We start from the raw sequence: 18,591 nt of genomic DNA, 5'->3' as shown, positions 1-18,591 counted from the left end.
TTGCTGCACAGTGGAATTTTGTTAGCAAACCAAAAATATACTTCCATAATGATGTGGTTAAGCTCAACAGTGTGGAGGATAGGGATGTTGTGTGGATGTCTGGACCATATACAATAAGAAACAAGCCTATAATTGTTAAAGCTTGGTCGCCTAACTTTGATTTCAGCAAGGAAGTTTTACAGGCTATTCCTATTTGGGTAAAACTACCCAACTTGTCATTGAACTGTTGGAGTATGGATTCACTCAGTAGGATAGGAAATGACTTAGGAATTCCCCTATATACTGATGAATGTACTTCAAAAATTGAGAGGATTTCTTATGCAAGGCTTTTGGTTGAAATGGATATTACAAATGAGATGCCTACTTTTCTAAAAGTTATGGATCCTAAGGGCAAAGTTTTTGAACAATCAATTGACTATGATTGGGTTCCTGAATATTGCCACACCTGCCTTTAGGTGGGACATAGCTGCAGGGCTGCCCAGACAGTTATAGAAGGGAAACAAAAACAACAAAAACTAAGGATGGAGTGGAGAAAAAGAACAGAACCAGGCAAGACTAAAAAGGCTGAAAGTGTTCCAACTAACAATACTGGAAAGGCTGAAAGTGTTCCAACTAATAATGTAATACATGCAAGCAAGATAGGTGATGCTGAGGCTGATCAACTACCAGACTGGGAACTAGCTAAAAGGGAGTATACAACTAAAAATGGGATGGCAAATATAAGAGATGATACTGGTATTAATGTGGTGAATGGATTTAGCTCACTTAGCTTTGAGATAGGGGATATAATTATGGAGAAAAGGCAATGTAGCTACCAGGGTGATACTGGGGATCCTAAGTCTAAACAATCAAACAAATGAGACTTATAGCTTGGAATGTGAGAGGTGTAAATAAAGTTTATAAACAAAAAGAAGTAAATAAGTTCATTGTAAATAATGATGTAGCACTGATAGCTATACTGGAAAACAGAGTAAAGGAAGATAATGCTAGCAGAGAAACACAAAAAATTGCAACTAACTGGAAATGGTGTGCAAACTATGTACATAGCTCAAAAGGAAGAATATGGGTTATTTGGGACCCAAACAGACTGGAGTTTGAAGCTACTAATATGAGTTCTCAGGCTATTCACAGAATCCTTAGCATTCCTCATTTACATCTAAAATTGCACTTGACAGCAGTTTATGGTTTGCATACTATTGAGGCAAGGAAGGAGTTATGGGAAGAGTTGAAGGGGGTGAGTATGTCAGTCCAAATGCCATGGTTAGTCTTTGGGGATTTCAATGCTATAACTGATATAGAGGATAGGCAGTTTGGCAACCCAGTCCAGGAGAATGAAATAAGGGATTTTATTGACTTTATACAAGCTAGTGGCATGACAGAGTTACGAGCAATAGGAAGGAAATATACTTGGTCAAATGGACAAATCTGGAGCAGGATAGACAGAGCTCTTGTGAATGCAGAATGGTTGATGACAGTTGCTATTACTGAAGTAATGATCTTAAACCCTGGGATTTTAGACCATACTCCGCTAAGTTTCAACTAAAAAATGATGTGCATAGAAGTCCAAAGCCTTTTAGATTCCTGAACTGCCTTGTAGATCACACAAACTTCCTAAAAGTGGTGGCTAATACTTGGTGCAAAACTACAGAAAAGCAGAACATGCATGACATATGGTGGAAGCTTAAAGCAATGAAGAAAGAGTTGAAACAACTGAATCATATAGAATTCAGAAATGTAGGGGAGAAGATTAAGTTCTATAGACAAAATTTGCAAGATATTCAAACAAAAAGGGGCCATCACACTCAACTAGATCTATTGTTTGAAGAAGAGAAAGAAGTGAAGGTTAAACTAGAGAAATGGAGCCTAGTGGAGGAAAGTATTCTGAAGTAGAAGTCTAGGAACTAGAGATCTACTGTTTGAAGAAGAGAAAGAAGTGAAGGTTGAACTAGAGAAATGGAGCCTAGTGGAGGAAAGTATTCTGAAGTGGAAGTCTAGGGACAAATGCAGCTAGTATCACAGGTAACTCAAGATGAAGTATTTCAAGCCCTTATGATATTGATGATCATAAAGCTCCCGGATGTGATGGATTTAATGCACTCTTTTTTCAAGAAAGCTTGGGGTGTGATTGGAAGTAATGTTAGTCAAGCTGTCCTTCAGTTCTTCATGGAAGGAGATATATGCAAAGCAATAAACTGTACAACAATTACATTAATCCTAAAGATTAAGAACCCCACAAGAATATCAGAATTCAGGCCAATAGCATGCTACACTATGCTATATAAGCTGAGCTCTAAAATCCTTACCACTAGGATGCAAGGGGTGATGGACAGTCTTGTGGATAAAAGTTATTCTTGGAGATTAATCAGAGACAATATCCTTTTGAGTCATGAACTGTGTCACACCTCCTTTTTACCTTCACCCCCGGGAGGGTATGAGTATAAGGGAGTTTTTCCAATTAAAGGACAATCGAAACATGATTTATTATAAAAGGATTCAGAGTCGCCACTTGAGAGATTTATGGTGTCCTAAATCACCGGTTGAATTCCGAATCGAGGAAAAGCTTGACTTTGTTTAACAGTCCGCGAACCAGAAATCCGGGTAGGACATTCTGTTAACTCGGGAGAAGGTGTTAGGCATTCCCGAGTTCCGTGGTTCTAGCACGGTCGCTCAACTATTATAATTGGCCTATTATCTGATTTTTAATACATGTTCTAACCTATAGTATATTTTAACCTATTTAACCGCTTTTATTTAATTATTTTTAGGAAAGATTCAACGTCATCTAAAACACATCTTGAACCACGTCACATAAATGTACCCACGGTCCCCGACACATTTTACCCAACGTTGTAAGATTTTGACTTGGGTCACATAAATGCACACCCGAGTTCGAAAATTAGGTGTCATGATCACGTCACGGGAACCATACCCGTAGCTATGACAAATTAATATAGCATGCCTAAAGCAAACTATTATAGAGTATTAAATATAAAAAGTATGCTAGTTTTATGACTTATTAGCGATATTCCCGTACCCACTTATCCCTTGAATTTTAGAAATAAACTAGATTAAACAGTTGAAAGCACACCATGAATCCTTAAACATAATGAACAGTTATTTTTCACAGCTAAAGCAATTTTTTTTTGCCCAAAACTTTGGTAACACATATGAATTAGTTTTCATTGAATCATGCAATTTATGAACCTTCATAATGGACAAGATGCAATAACATGGTTATGATTTTGAATTCTTGCTTTCTTTGTTAATTATAAATTTTATTTCCAGCGCAAGGTGTTACCAACAACAATTTGAAATATAATTCAGCAAATGAAGTCAACATGGGTATGAAATCTGCTAATCAAACTAACCAAGAAACTCAATAACTGAATAAGAACAAACATTCCGAGAAACCCATGTCGTTCACACAGATTTCACACAAAAAACAAATATATATTCATAAACATTGTAACAGAACAAAACAAAATGGAAGCAGCACACACACGCCATTGTGTAAACTAAAATCGAGCAGAAATTCATTCTATATCAAAATACACGATGACAAATCACTACCAATTAATAAGTAACAAGTTTTATAAATAGACCTCAAACCGCTAGAACCCGGACGAAACTCGAACCGGAAACCGGCGACAGTACCTCGACGTACGACTGGAAAAAACTCCTTGAACGACAACCTCCGGCGAACTCGAAGCTCGCCAGAAAACTCAAACTAAACCAAAAAGACAAAGTCGACAGTCTCCATAACAGTGACTCGCGATTCGGAGCTGTTTCGGGCTATTTCACATTGTTTCGGTGGAGGTTTCGAGCAGTGGAGCGAGGGTACTGAGATTCACTCTATTTACTCTGTTTCTGTGATGTGAAGAAGATGATGACGGGTGAGATTAGCTCTCGTTCCTCGTCTTTTGTCTCTGTTGCTGTCCGTTTTCCCAACCCCTGCTTTCCCTCGTTCCTCTCGTCTCCCTGTAGGTGTGTTGTTTTGTGAATGTCTGCATTTTTTCCAGCAGAAGAGGATACAGAGCTGCTAGTTCTCTTTTGGGTTCTAGTTAGGTGGAAGACGACCCCCGTATGAGTGTTAGCTGCTGGTGAAGAAGGGTTTCTTAGATGGGATAAGGATCGTGTCTCCTAGGGTGCTGAAAATGAATGGTCACGGCGGTTGGTGTGCTGAAGCCAAATGAGTCGATGGTGGGGGAACAAGCAGATGAGATCGTGAGTGGGGGGGTCTGCGATGAAGATGATCCGAGGGGGGAGGGGTCTTGTTATGCGCAGGTTTCAGCTTTCCCTCCTTCAGCCCTGTTCTCTTTGCTTTTTTAAGCATTAATTTATAGGTAGAGTCTAGGTTTAGGTGTATTTTTGTGTATTTTGCCCATTAGTACCTAGGTCTTTTGTGTTAAGTTCTTAGGGTCTTCTTTATTTGTTTTTTTTATTCCAAAGAAAAGTCTAGAAGGGTCCCTAGACTTAATGGACTAATCCGAATTGGGCCAAGAATTGGGTTCTAAAACTCTTAAAATTATGATTCAACACCTTAATTGACTCATTTTAATGTAAGACAAAAATATTACCCCATGCCAAAGGCTAACATGAAACTATTATATATTTTTTATTTTCAAAATTATATAAAGATAAAAATAAGTATCATTTTTGTATATTTTTATTTAAATTTATGAAAGATACATAAGCTAAAAATATATTTTTTCGTAATTTTCCATTTTTATGACGAAAATAAAGTAAAGAAGTTAAAAATAGCTGAAATAGCTATATTAGACCTAAATTAAATATTTACATGCTAAAATATAAAAAATCTTGGGGAGGGTCAAAAATCATATGTCTACAGCTGCCCCTCTTTGACTGGAAAAGCGAAGTGTTTTCAGACAAAGAATGACTAGACAGGTTTTTGACCCGACCCTTATTTGGGAGAGACTAAAGTTAAGAGAAAGGAGGAATGTGACCGAACCCTGGTATCTGAGCTGCCTACATATCCTTGCCTATAAAGGAATCAGGCCACGTGTAGTTCAGAGATGAGTGAGATGACGGAGTATGTCGAGGTGGAGATCCGGTCGAGGTGCCATTCCGCCGAGGTTCCGGTCCGCAGTTCCTGTTATTACATCAAAAGAATCAAATGAAAAAGACTAACTAAACCTGTCAACTACGAGTTACAAGATTCCTATCTATAAGTCTTCTAAAGTTTGATCTTGTGTCTTGAATGGTTCTTCATGCAAACTTTAGATTTGAACCTTGGCGCTTGTTAGCTGCAGGTGCTAGCTCGTTCTTCTACAGCTTTTTGGATCAAGACCGGCCATGTAGTACTTGTGACTTCCACTGTGTCTTAAGCAGTTCACATCTTCCATCACTTCTGCATTTGGATTCACTTCTTGCCTTTCTCTCTTTTTTTCTTTATTGTGACTAACTTCTATTGATCACCTCGGACTGTTGACTCGCATTTTTGCCGCGGGCTCCTTTTGTTGCTGACTTGAATTGTAATTTGAGATGCTTTCCCTTTCTCCAGGTGGATACCTGATTGCTGAACTCGAATTGTACTTTGAGAAGCTTTCCTTTCCTCCAAGCGGACGCTTGACTGCTGAACTTGAATGTATTCCCTGCTCTCCAGGCGGGCTCCTAATTGTTGAACTTGGAATGTATTCCCTGCTTTCCAGTCGGGCTCCTGACTGCTGAACTTGAAATGTATTCCCTGCTCTCCAGGCGTGCTCCTGATTGCTGAACTAGAAATGTATTCCCTGCTCTCCAGGCGGGCTCCTGACTGCTGAACTTGAAATGTATTCCCTGCTCTCCAGGCGGGCTCCTGACTTCAACAGAATAGACAAAACAAAAAAACATTCTGCCCCAGTTTGGGTATCTGGGCACATATGTAAGTGTAAAACGAACCACATTACCAAATATCAATAAGAACTTGAAAGCTAAAACTTGAGTTATACTCCCTTGTTCTCCAGGTGGGCTCCTGATTGCTGACTTGAAATGTATTCCCTACTCTTCAGGTGGGCTCCTGACTGCTGAACTTGAATGTATTCCCTGCTCTCCAGGCGGGCTCCTGACTGCTGATTTGAATGTATTCCCTGCTCTCCAGGCAGGCTCCTGATTCCTGAACTTGAAATGTATTCCCTGCTCTCCAGGCGGGCTCATGACTTCAACGAAATAGACAAACAAAGAAAATTTTCTGCCCCAATTTGGAGGTTGGGCACAGATGTAAGTGTAAAACTAAATCATGTTACCAAATAAGAACTTGAAAGCTAAAACTTGAATTGTACTCCCTTGTTCTCCAGGTGGGCTCCTGATTGCTGAATTGAAATGCATTCCCTGCTCTTCAGATGGGCTCCTGACTGCTGACTTGAAATGTATTCCCTGCTCTCCATGCGGGCTCCTGACTGCTGACTTGGAATGTATTCCCTGCTCTCCAGGCGGGCTCCTGACTGCTGAACTCGAAATGTATTCCCTGCTATCCAGGCGGGTACCTGATTTCAACAAAATAGACAAAACAAAGAAAACTTTCTACCCCAGTTTGGTAGCTGGGCACATATGTGAGTGTTAAACTGAATCATATTACCAAATATTACTAAGAATTTGAAAGCTAGGTCCCATTATCCAGGGGGATCCTGACAACTCTTAACTAAACGACAATTTTAAATTTAAGCTATATCTTTTAAAGGCATGACTTCCGCTACATCTTGTTATCTAAGAAGGTCTTGAACTACTCCCCATTATCCAGGAGGGTCCTGAAAATCAAAGGTCAAGTTTTATCTTAAGGGTGACAACTTTCATGGCTGAATTATACTACCCTACAATAGAGTCTACGCTAAATGTTGTTATCTAATCGAAATCTTAAAGCTAAGTCCCATTATTCAGGAGGGTCCTGGAAACTCCTAATTGAATTATATCTCGAACATGCAAACTTCTAAGCTAACTTATATTCATTTGGGATACATTTATGCTAGATTATGCTATTTCTGAACTTTAAATTAGGTCCTATTTTCCAGGAAGGTCCTGAGAATCAAAAATCAAACCTATTTGGTGACTGCCTTTCTTTACGGAGGGTTTCTCCGAAACAAACGAAACTTTCTGCCCCTGTTTCAAATCAATGAAAAATCTTGTCAGTTTAAAAATATGGTGGTTGGTTTGTGGCCTTGACTTTGAGGACGGTTGCTCCTTTACTTCCCATGATAACTTTGATTTCCACTCGAAGACCTTGCTTGTTTATTGATTAACCACTTTCTCTGTCACCCTTATCACGGAAAATACTTCTGACCCGTTCCAACCCAATACCCTTCATCTATTGCATTGTGCTCTTGCATGTACTAAACCTTTTGTGTTTCTCATGAATCTCAAAGCACGACAATTGCCACTCACTCATCGCGCATGTTGTTTTTTCTTGACTTAAACCACTGGCCCTGGCCTTGAGGTCTGTTGCTCCTTCACTTTCCACGATAACTTTGATTTCTGCTTGGAGGACCTCGCTTGTCACTGATTAAACACCTTTTGTCGATCTTACCACAGAAAATACCTTTGATCCGTTCACTAAACCCCTCCATCTTGTTGTATTGTTCATGAAATGATATGCACCAAACCCTCGTGTTTCACCAGAAATACCTTTGATCCGTTTACCTAGAACCCTCCATCTGTTGCATTGTTCCTGAATTGATGTGTACCAAACCTTTGTATTTCACAAGGGTCCCAAAGCATGTTGATTGTTACCAGCTCAGTGCGCTTGTTGTTCTTTCCTGACTTATGACACTTTGATGTACTGGCCAGATCCCGTTTTGTGCAATTGCAAAGCTGGTGGCAAATTTTGAAGTCATTTCTCACTTATTTTGACCAAACAGACTCAGGAAGAGGAAGTAAACAAGACAAAAGGAACCGAGTAAAGGACAAAGAAAAGAGATGATTCCTAACAAGAAAACTACAAAGTAGAAACCTATCAAATGTGGACACCAACTCTAATGACCGTGACATTCACCTGTGGCCTATTCTGTCAAGCAAGTCTGATGTTCAACTCTTATTATACCCCAAACCGTGAAACTGGGCTTCCATGCTCCGATTATCCAATCTGATTCACAATCCTTATTCGACATGTAGTGCCCGAGGGGTTTTCATTATCAAGCCTCTCTCATTCTGTTCTTTCTCTTAATTTACCGTCGCTTTACGGTGCTCGGGAGGGTTTTCACCAATAAGACTCTCTCATTTTTGGATTTCTCCCAGCTCCCGTCGCCCTACGGTGCCCGTGAGGGTTTTCACCAATAAGACTCTCTCATTTTCATTATTTTTCTGCTTGGACCAGAGTGTTTCCCCTGATATGAATTACCTCTCCTTGCTTGATTTGGCATCTCTCGAATACTGATCGGAAGGTCTTTCTTTGGACCATAATGTGGGTTTTGGATAGGGTTAAAAAGAAAGGATATCAAAGGCTCAAAACAATTCACATGGGTTCAAAATTACAACTTTCAGAATCAGATTTCTTACAACAACCACAACTTCTGCCCTAGTTTCTTGCTTGGGGACTTTTGGATTTTTATTTTGATGAGACCGAACCGTGATGCTGCCTACGTATCCTTAAAAGGAATCAGGTCGAACGCAGTTCATGACATAGGAATTACGTTGTTGTTGTGATTTTCTCTTCTCTCTTTCTTTTCTTTCTCTTTTTTTGCTTTCTTTTTCTCTTTTTGTTGTTTTTTTTCTTCTTTTTTTTCATTTTTTTGATTTTCATTTTTTTCCCCTTTTCGTTCTTTTCTTTTCTCCTTTTCATTTACTTATCTTTCACGCTTGTGTTTCTGATCTTTGCTACTGATTCCGAAAGAGGGGTATGAAAGAAAATAAACAAGGCTCAAAGGGGTGACGAAAGATAAGGTGTTTAGATAGCAGAACAAAATGCCTTCGTCATTCCAATCTTCAAAACATGCCAAGTACAAACAACACAATCAAACAAACCACAGAAAACATTCGTAACATCTTTTGATTACGCCAAACTTGATGACCTATCCACACATTCGCCTTCTACATCTGTTACATACAAAGCACCATTGGACAACACTCTCACTCTCACTACCACGAACGACTCCCTACAAATTTGGGGCAAACTTGCCGTTATCTTCACCCGATGTAGCATGATGCATTTCAATAGTGTATTTTTATGTTCTATCTGCCCCAGTTTCACATGATTCGGGCTTGAAGTGATCTCAAAATGCCTTCACTTATTTTCCTCCAATGTCCCTACATCTTTAACATTGTTTCATTGCTTCGTGATTAAACTGACATTTTAAGACCAAGCTGAGAATTACGCATGCATGTCATGTTACTAGAGTCAACAGGAAAAGAACTATAAAAGAAAAGAGAACTAAACGAAAATGACTAGAAATCACAGAAAATAGAAAAATTACATTAGACTGATGGTGAAAGGGTTTGGACAACAAAACAAACAAACTAAACTGGGGTTACGAACCTAGAACAAACCTAGACAACGCTAAACAAGTTACTATGACTAAACAAACTAGGCAAAATAAAAGGATAGAAAGGTTTGAGTCACAAGACAATATTCGGATTACAACCCTGAAATAAACCGGACAGCAGAAATGACAACAAAATAAACCACCAAAAACTCCTCCTTGGCTAACCAAGAAAAGAGCGTCTTTCCAATCATCAAACTCAACATCTTAGCCACTGACTTCTGCATTAACAATACTAGGACCTTCACACGTCTCCATCACATTGTTCTTAACAGATTGCCTTTGGGTTCCCTTTGCTTGCTCGTTCTTAGGATCAACCTCCGATAGCGCTGAAAGCTTAGTAGCACATGGACCTCCGAGGCTCCCAGAAGAATTCTCACATTCCTTTTCAAATAAACCATACCCACCATATGCGTCTCATTATGCACAGGCGATGGACTTTGGCTAGTGTCTGCTGCTTCTGGATTTTGCACAACAATGTCGCCTACATCAATAAGCTTCTGAATCGCATTCTTCAGATTCCAACACTTCTCTATGTCATGCCCCGGGGAATCTACGAAATAGGCGCACCTTTGAAAAAAATCAAACTTCTTTGGAAGAGGGTCTGACATTTTTATTTGGGTCGGCTTCAATATGTCCAATTTCCTTAGCCTTTGGAACAGACTGGCATATGACACTCCCAATGGAGTGGATGTTTTCTTCTTCTGTAACCTCTCGTTCTTAAAGGCTTGACTGGGCCGAAAACCTGATCCAGGGGGTTTTCGATAGGCTCGTGGGGGTAGATAGGCATTCTGTGGAGCTAGGTACTAGGAGAGTGATGTACGACTTTGGGAGTTCTATGGAGAGAAGTGGCATTGGGGAGGATCATCTGGTGCATAAGGATATCTATGGGGACGATGTCGAGGCTGGAAGTCTTGATCGGGAAAGCCCATTGGATCATCTTTTCTATTACTCTTTCTTCCACCCAAGCTTACTGGGATGTTCTGAATGTTTTTCGAACAACTCATGGTTTTGCCTGACTTGATTCCCTCTTCTACTAGCTCCCCCATATTTAACACATCATTGAAAGGTTTCCCCAGGGCCGGGATCAAATGACTGAAGTAGGTGGGGCCCTGAGCTTGTAGGAAAAGCTCAACCATTTCTTCTTCACCAATCAGAGTACTGACTCAAGCAGCTTGCTCCCTCCATCTGAACCCAAACTCTCTAAAGCTTTCCTCCGGCTTCTTTTCCATTTTAGATAGGGAGGAGTGGTCCGGGGTAACACCTGGTCTGTATTGAAAGTATCGAACAAAATCTTGAGCCATGTCACCCAATGTAGGCCACTTACCAACATCTTGACGATTATGCCATTCCAAAGTTGCTCCGGCCAGGCTCTCACTGAAGTACGCCATCAACAAATCATCTTTCTTTCCAACACTTCTCATTTCACTGCAACAATCCCTCAAATGGGCTACCGGATCTCCACACCCATCATACAAGTTAAATCTTGGCACTTTGAATCCCGCGGCAGGCGAACGTCAGGGGGCACAGACAATTCTTTGTAAGCCATGCTACCCTGGTCCCCCCTTCCTTGTTTGTTATTTTAGGATTTTTCTATGCCTTTCAGCCTCCTAGGTATCCCATCTCGTCCTTTTCTTCCTGTGAACTCTTCATTTACAACATGAGGCCCATCCCGCGGACCCTGCTTGTATGGGTTGGGAACCTTGTGGGCAACCTCTGAAGGGTAATATTGGGCATCATGAGCTTTGAATGAGTAGTCATTGTCGGGGATATTGGATGTGACAGGAGGGCGATTTTGGGGAGAGGTAATTGGAGGATGAGTGATGGAGCTACTAAGACGGTTGGGAAAGCTGTGATAAGCGGGTAGATCTGGAGAGTATGGAGGATCATTTGGCATTGTGTTCGGAGCTTGGGTAAGGACGATATCTAGGAGGCTAGGTGGTGGTGGGGGTGGTACCTTCCCAGTCATCCAGGCCTGATACATGTCCGCCATGTGTTGTCTCAACATCTTTACCTCTTCAACCAACCCATTGTCCTGTTCAACCAACTACTTTCGGGCCCCGGTATCAACCAACTCAGTTCTGTTGTTGTCTGCCATTGCCTTTTGACTTTGTGTTGTAGCGAAGAGTTACCACTTTAAAAATCACAAACCAACCACCCTTCTGCTATGAATATAACAAAATGAAGCCATCACGTTAGCATTAGGACATTTAACATAAGATAATCTCACTTTATGTGCAATGCACCTAGCCACAGTTATCGGTTCTAAAATGACTTCGAGGGTACAAAAGTCAGTTGGCATCATCCCATTTTGTTCATTTCAACCTCTCTTTTCTTTGTTTTTCTAGCACTTCTTAGCTCGCTCCTTTTCCTTCCCCTTTTTCTTTCTAATTACCGCACTTTTTCTTATTTCTCATTTCTCACATCCCATGACTTCACCCCCCTTTTTTCCTTTTTTTTCTCTTTTTTTCTTTTTTTTCCTTTTAATAATAAAAAAATAATTTGATCGAACCCTATGTAGGTTGCCTAAGTATCATGACCCCGCATAAATCAGATCTTTGCGTAGTTCTGGATGACCAGGAATAAAGGAAACAAACTGACGTTCTCTGTTTCTTTTTCTTTTTCTATTCTTTTTACCTTAATAACTACTCTACTGAGAAAAGAGAAATAAATGAAGCAAATCTTTTTTTTGAATTTTCTAAACTTAATGTCCTATAACCTATCTTAAACTCAAGCTTAACAGATTTTTTTTCTTTTCTTTGAAACAAATACTCTATTAAGGAAAAACTCTAGAAGAGAAAGATATTTTTTGATTCCTTTTTTTAGGAAGAAAATCTAAGGAGTGAACCACAGAAAAATATTTAGAATTTTCATTTGATATTCTGATGCAAGGTTCCGAAACAAGCAATGAAAAAGATAAAACAAAATATTTTTGGATTTCAATTTTGATTGCCTAAAGAAGAATTTCTAATGATAAACAAAGGATAAAGTATGTTTTTTTTTCTATGTACAATATCCTAAAGTTCTAATGAAAATAAAAAGAATTTTTTTTCACTTTTCACTAATTTCCCCAAGAAACACCTCAAAAGAAAATCTTTTTGGATTTTGGAATTAATACCTTGAAGAAGGATTTTAAAGAAGTACTAAAAGAAAATTCTTTTTTTTTTTTGAATTTTGGTCCTAATATAGTAGAGGAAATATAAAAATGATTCATTTTAAGTCCTAGATATTAGTTGCCTAAGGGATAAACAATCTCAAAGGAGAATTTTTTTTTATTTCTTATAACAAAAACGCAAAATTTCTTCTTCTCTTTTTTTTTTCCTGGATTTTCGACTTGTAACACATTTCCACATACAAAATAAGAAATACAATAACAAAAGACTCAGCAAACTTAACCTAACTATTACAAACTCTAACATCACCTAAAAGACTAAAAACTACTATACATGACTAGAAAATAAAACAAAAACAATTGACTCAAAACATAAAATGGCTCCTCGAGCAGCTCCTGAATGCAGTGATCTTGGGGTATCTGTCATGCTCAAACTCCAGTAAGTAGATCCACACCTGTATGAGAAAACTTAAACTAGCACTATGTGAGACAATAACATTTCCTAAGACACATGCAGGACATGATTGAAGCTATTTTGGCAAAATGGCTTATTTGGCCAAAAGGTGGCTAGAAGTGCAAAATTTGGCTATGACCTCGCAAAGCCAAGAACCTAAGATTTACTAGGAAGACCGGACCCTATGTGGGTTGCCTACGTATCACGCCCCGAAAGATGAGAATCAGGTATGCGTAGTTCGGGCAGATTGGATACGGGCGAAAATAATAAAAAAAACCACTAATTTATAGAAATCACATTTTTTTTGCTTTTTCTTGAAAAATGACGAAACATGCAAAATCTTTTTGGATTTTCTTTTTCCCTTTTTTTTTGATTTTCTGATTTTCGACAAATGATGAAAAAGTGCAAATTTGTTTTTTGAATTTTCAAGCTTTTTTTAACAACATAATTGGGCCCAACTCGCTTTATCTTCACACTTCACCCTCTCTTTTTCTTCTTTTTTTTTCTTCTTTTCTTTAATTTTTCATTCGCCCTCAACTAATATTGGTCCGCCAAATAACCCTTTTACCCTTGAATAAATGCAACATGTAGCACATAAGATGCATCAGGATGGTCTTTTATTTTTTGGGGTATACCTGTCCTAGACGGACCCAACCCCTGTGTTGAGTCCCCAAAGTCAAAATGCACATGATGAAAACAAGCGTTCCTACTAGGGATCCTGCATGAGGCTTTGTTATACTAGGTTTAAAACCTGAGTTTATTGTTCTAGACTTGGCTTACCCGAGCGGACAACTCGAGCCGAGGGGAGGCTGCGTACCGGTAACCAAAAGATCATCCGGCTTTGCAACTTGTCCGAACCTCGTTCTATTTGGGATATGACACTAACAGAAAGAAGTCACGACCAGCGTGCACTCCTCGGAAGAGAGAAGAGAGGAGTTTCATAGCAGTTTATATATAGTTCAGATAATATCAAAGCGATAAAAGCAACATTTGGCACATTAGGCCCAAACATGTAATAAAATCAGATAATAACTAAAGCCAAATATAACAATTCATCTAAGCTCGAATTCTGAACCCTAAACCAGAGATTCTGGGTTCGATCCCCAGTAGAGTCGCCAAAGCTGTCTCACCTCCTTTTTACCTTCACCCCCGGGAGGGTATGAGTATAAGGGAGTTTTTTCAATTAAAGGAAAATCGAAACGAGATTTATTATAAAAAGATTCAGAGTCGCCACTTGGGAGATTTATGGTATCCCAAGTCACCGGTTGAATCCCGAATCGAGGAAAAGCTTGACTCTGTTTAACAGTCCACGAACCAGAAATCCGGGTAAGGAATTCTGTTAACCCGGGAGAAGGTGTTAGGCATTCCCGAGTTCCGTGGTTCTAGCACGGTCGCTCAACTGTTATAATTGGCCTATTATATGATTTTTAATACATGTTCTAACCTATAGTATATTTTAACCTATGTAACTGCTTTTATTTAATTATTTTTAGGAAAGATTCAGCGTCATCTAAAACACATCTTGAACCACGTCACATAAATGCACCCGCGATCCCCGATATATTTTATCCAACGTTGTAAGATTTTGACTTGGGTCACATAAATACACACCCGAGTTCAGAAATTAGGTGTCATGACCACGTCACGGGAACCGTACCCGTAGCTATGACAAATTAATATAGCGTGCCTAAAGCAAGCTACGATAGAGTATTAAATATGAAAAGTATGCTAGTTTTATGACTTATTAGCGATATTCCCGTACCCACTTATCCCTTGAATTTTAGAAATAAACTAGATGAAACAGTTGAAAGCACACCATGAATCCTTAAACATAATGAACAATTATTTTTCACAGCTAAAGCTTTTTTTTTTTGCCCAAAACTTTGGTAACATATATGAATTAGTTTTCACTTGAATCATGCAATTTATGAACCTTCAAAATGGACAAGATGCAATAACATGGTTATGATTTTGAATTCTTGCTTTCTTTGTTAATCATAAATGTGATTTCCAGCGCAAGGTGTACCAACAACAATTTGAAATATAATTCAGCAAATGAATTCAACATGGGTATGAAATCTGCTAATCAAACTAACCAAGAAACTCAATAATTGAATAAGAACAAACATTCCGAGAAACCCATCTCGTTCACACAAATTTCACACAAAAAAACAAATATATATTCATAAACATTGTAACAGAACAAAACAAAATGGAAGCAACACACACACGCCATTGTGTAAACTAAAATCGAGCAGAAATTCATTCTATATCAAAATACACGATGACAAATCACTACAAATTAATCAGTAACAAGGTTTAGAAATAGACCTCAAACCGCTAGAACCCGGACGGAACTTGAACCGAAAATCGACGACAGTACCTCGACGTACGACTGGAACGGACTCCTTGAATGACGACCTCCGACGAACTCGAAGCTCGCCAGAAAACTCAAACTAAACCAGAAAGACAAAGTCGACGGTCTCCATAACAGTGACTCGCGATTCGGAGTTGTTTCGGGCTATTTCACATTGTTTCGGTGGAGGTTTCGAGCAGTGGAGCGAGGGTACTGAGCTTCACTCTGTTTACTCTGGTGCTGTGATGTGAAGAAGATGACGATGGGTGAGATTAGCTCTCGTTCCTCGTCTCTCATCTATGTTGCTGTCCGTTTTCCCAACCCCTGCTTTCCCTCGTTCCTCTCGTCTCCCTGTAGGTGTGTTTTTTTGTGAATGTCCGCGTTTTGTCCAGAAAAAGAGGATACAGAGCTGCTAGTTCTCTTTTGGGTTCTAGTTAGGTGGAAGACGACCCCCGTATGAGTGTTAGCTGCTGGTGAAGAAGGGTTTCTTAGATGGGATAAGGATCGTGTCTCCTAGGGTGCCGAAAATGAAGGGTCACGATGGTTGGTGTGCTGAATCCAAATGAGTCGATGGTGGGGGAACAAGAAGATGAGATCGTGAAGGGGGGGATCTGCGATGAAGACGATCCGAGGGGGGGGAGGGGTCCTGTTATGCGCAGCTTTCAGCTTTCCCTCCTTCAGTTTCTCTTTGCTTTTTTAAGCATTAATTTATAGGTAGAGTCTAGGTTTAGGTGTATTTTTGTGTATTTTGCCCATTAGTCCCTAGGTCTTTTGTGTTAAGTCTTTAGGGTCTTATTTATTTATTTTTTTATTCCAAAGAAGAGTCTAGAAGGGTCCCTAGGCTTAATGGACTAATCCGAATTGGGCCAAGAATTGGGTTCTAAAACTCTTAAAATTATGATCCAACACCTTAATTGACTCATTTTAAAGTAAGACAAAAATACTACCCCATGCCAAAGCCTAACATGAAACTATTATATATTTTTTATTTTCAAAATTATATAAAGATAAAAATAAGTACTATTTTTGTATATTTTTATTTAAATTTATGAAAGATACGTAAGCTAAAAATATATTTTTTCGTAATTTTTTATTTTTATGACGAAAATAAAGTAAAGAAGTTAAAAATAGCTGAAATAGCTATTTAGGCCTAAATTAAATATTTACATGTTAAAATATAAAAAATCTTGGGGAGGGTAAAAAATCACATGTCTATAAACTGGTGAAGGGATATGGAAGGAAAGGCATCAATCCTAGTGTATGTTAAAAATAGATATGAGGAAGACTTATGATTCAGTGGAATGACCATATATTGAGCAAATCCTTCACTGCCTCCAGTTTCCAGCAAAGTTTATTAGATGGATTATGTGCTGCATTTCAACTGTATACTATTCAATTCTTCTCAATGGAGAGCCACTGCCACCATTTCCAGCTAAGAAAGGACTAAGGCAAGGAGATCCTCTCTCCCCCTTCTTATTTGTGCTTGTCATGGAATATTTCAGCAGAAGTTTGAAGGGTGTCTATGAGGACAAAAGGTTCAAATTTCATCCAAGATGTAAGAAGCTGCAGATTATACAGCTTGGTTTTGTAGATGATCTCTTATTATTCTGCAAAGGTGAATTGGAGTCTGTCAATATGCTGATCTAATGCTTCCAAAAATTCTCACAGGTGTCTGGATTGATTGCCAATGTTGAGAAAAGTTCAGTGTACTTTGGTGGTGTCCACCAGGATATACAACAATTGATTTTACAGACTATTCAATTTGGTAGGGGTGAATTGCCTTTTAGATACTTAGGAATTCCCTTGAGTACAAAAAGGCTGTCTATTATTCAATGCAATCCTCTAATAGATAAGATGCTGGCTAGAATCAAATCATGGACCACTTGATACTTATCATATGCTGGAAGAATCCAGCTTGTGAAATATGTGTTGTACTCTATTCAAGTCTATTGGTCACAAGTGTTTGTACTTCCAAAAAAGGTTGCTCAAATGGTAGAAGCCACCTGCAGAAGCTTTCTGTGGTCTGGAGGAAGCGATTTTAGCAAGAAAGCACTGATTGCATCGGATAGACTATGTCTTCCTAAAACTGTTGGGGGTCTAAATATATTAGACATCTATGTATGGAACTAGGCTGCTATAGGCAAACTGCTATGGAACATATGCAGGAAGAAAGATTGTTTGTGGGTAAAATGGATCCACTCCTACTATACCAAGACAAGGGATGTATGGGATACTAAAACTACTCAAGCTTCATGGATGGTACAGAAGATCATTAAAGCAAAAAAACATGTTTGAACAGATAGGCTTCAATGAAACAGATGTAGCAGCTATGCTTAAGTACTCAATAAAGGACATATATAGAGCATGTCGTAGGGAATTTCAGAAAGTTCCTTGGAGAAGATTGGTATGCAACAATGTTGGGCAACCTAAATGGACTTTCATTTTATTCTTGGCTCTTCACAGAAGACTACAAACTAAGGAGAGGATTGCATGCTGGGCTAATCTAGATGATATGGAATGTGTGTTATGTGAACAGGAGAATGAAGACATCGATCATCTACTGTTTGAGTGTGTATATGCTAAACAGGTGTGGTCAAAGCTTCTAGCCTGGAAAAGTATAAGAAGGGAAGCGTGGAACTGGAAGCATGAAGTGCAATGGGCTATAGAAAATGCTACTAAAAAGACTGCTCAACGGGAGATATATAGGATGACACTAGCTGGTGGAGTTTATCATTTATGGCAGGAAAGGAATGCAAGAATCTTCAAGGCTAAACGAAGGTCTGCAGATCAAGTGATTAAGCAACTGATAAGAGAAATTCATGTTAGAACTCGTAGAGTTAGAAGATTGGATAGATGTACGAAAGATTTGAACTTTTATCCATAGGCAATAGAGTTGTGTAGATGTGATTGTGTAGAGTTGTGCAGTAAGTTTGGGACTTATGTCCAAAATGCTGCTTTCCAGTTTTAGCGATGGTTGTAACTGAAATTTTGATGAAATAAAATGTATAATTACCAAAAAAAAAAATGACATTATAGGATCTTCTACTTTCCCTCGACTGGGCTTCCTTCATCCTGTAATTGTTACTTGAAAATCAAGATGTACTAAAGAGTAATATAGGATTATGAAGGTAGATCTCAGTTTCCCTTCAACGCTTGATATGTATTCTGAAGCTAAGAATTTCCTTAGCCAGGTAAATTGATTATT

The 18,591-nt window shown here is 38.9% G+C and overlaps 2 protein-coding genes and 1 long non-coding RNA gene across 3 annotated transcripts; 2 read left to right on the top strand and 1 right to left on the bottom strand.

Annotated features, from left to right (window-relative positions):
* The first annotated feature begins 856 nt into the window (after positions 1–856).
* On the top strand, positions 857–1,890 carry LOC107818024 (uncharacterized). Its single transcript, XM_016643935.1, has 2 exons — positions 857–1,532; positions 1,649–1,890. Exons 1-2 carry the CDS (start codon positions 857–859, stop codon positions 1,888–1,890), a joined length of 918 nt encoding a protein of 305 aa, XP_016499421.1.
* A 10,831-nt stretch (positions 1,891–12,721) lies between these two features.
* On the bottom strand, positions 12,722–16,280 carry LOC142182131 (uncharacterized). The gene is made up of 2 exons (XR_012711041.1): positions 15,362–16,280; positions 12,722–13,031 (listed from the first exon to the last, which is right to left on the bottom strand). It is a non-coding gene; the product is annotated as an uncharacterized LOC142182131 (long non-coding RNA).
* A 1,327-nt stretch (positions 16,281–17,607) lies between these two features.
* Positions 17,608–18,270, top strand: LOC142182221 (uncharacterized). Its single transcript, XM_075256308.1, has one exon. The coding sequence runs from the start codon at positions 17,608–17,610 to the stop codon at positions 18,268–18,270; it is 663 nt and encodes a 220-aa protein (XP_075112409.1).
* Positions 18,271–18,591: the final 321 nt, after the last annotated feature.

This window comes from Nicotiana tabacum, chromosome 6 (genome assembly GCF_000715075.1).
Source record: "Nicotiana tabacum cultivar K326 chromosome 6, ASM71507v2, whole genome shotgun sequence".
Classification (NCBI taxonomy): Eukaryota; Viridiplantae; Streptophyta; class Magnoliopsida; order Solanales; family Solanaceae; genus Nicotiana; species Nicotiana tabacum.
The sequence above is the reverse complement of the archived record's forward strand: the minus strand, read 5'-3'. Positions and strand labels throughout refer to the sequence as shown.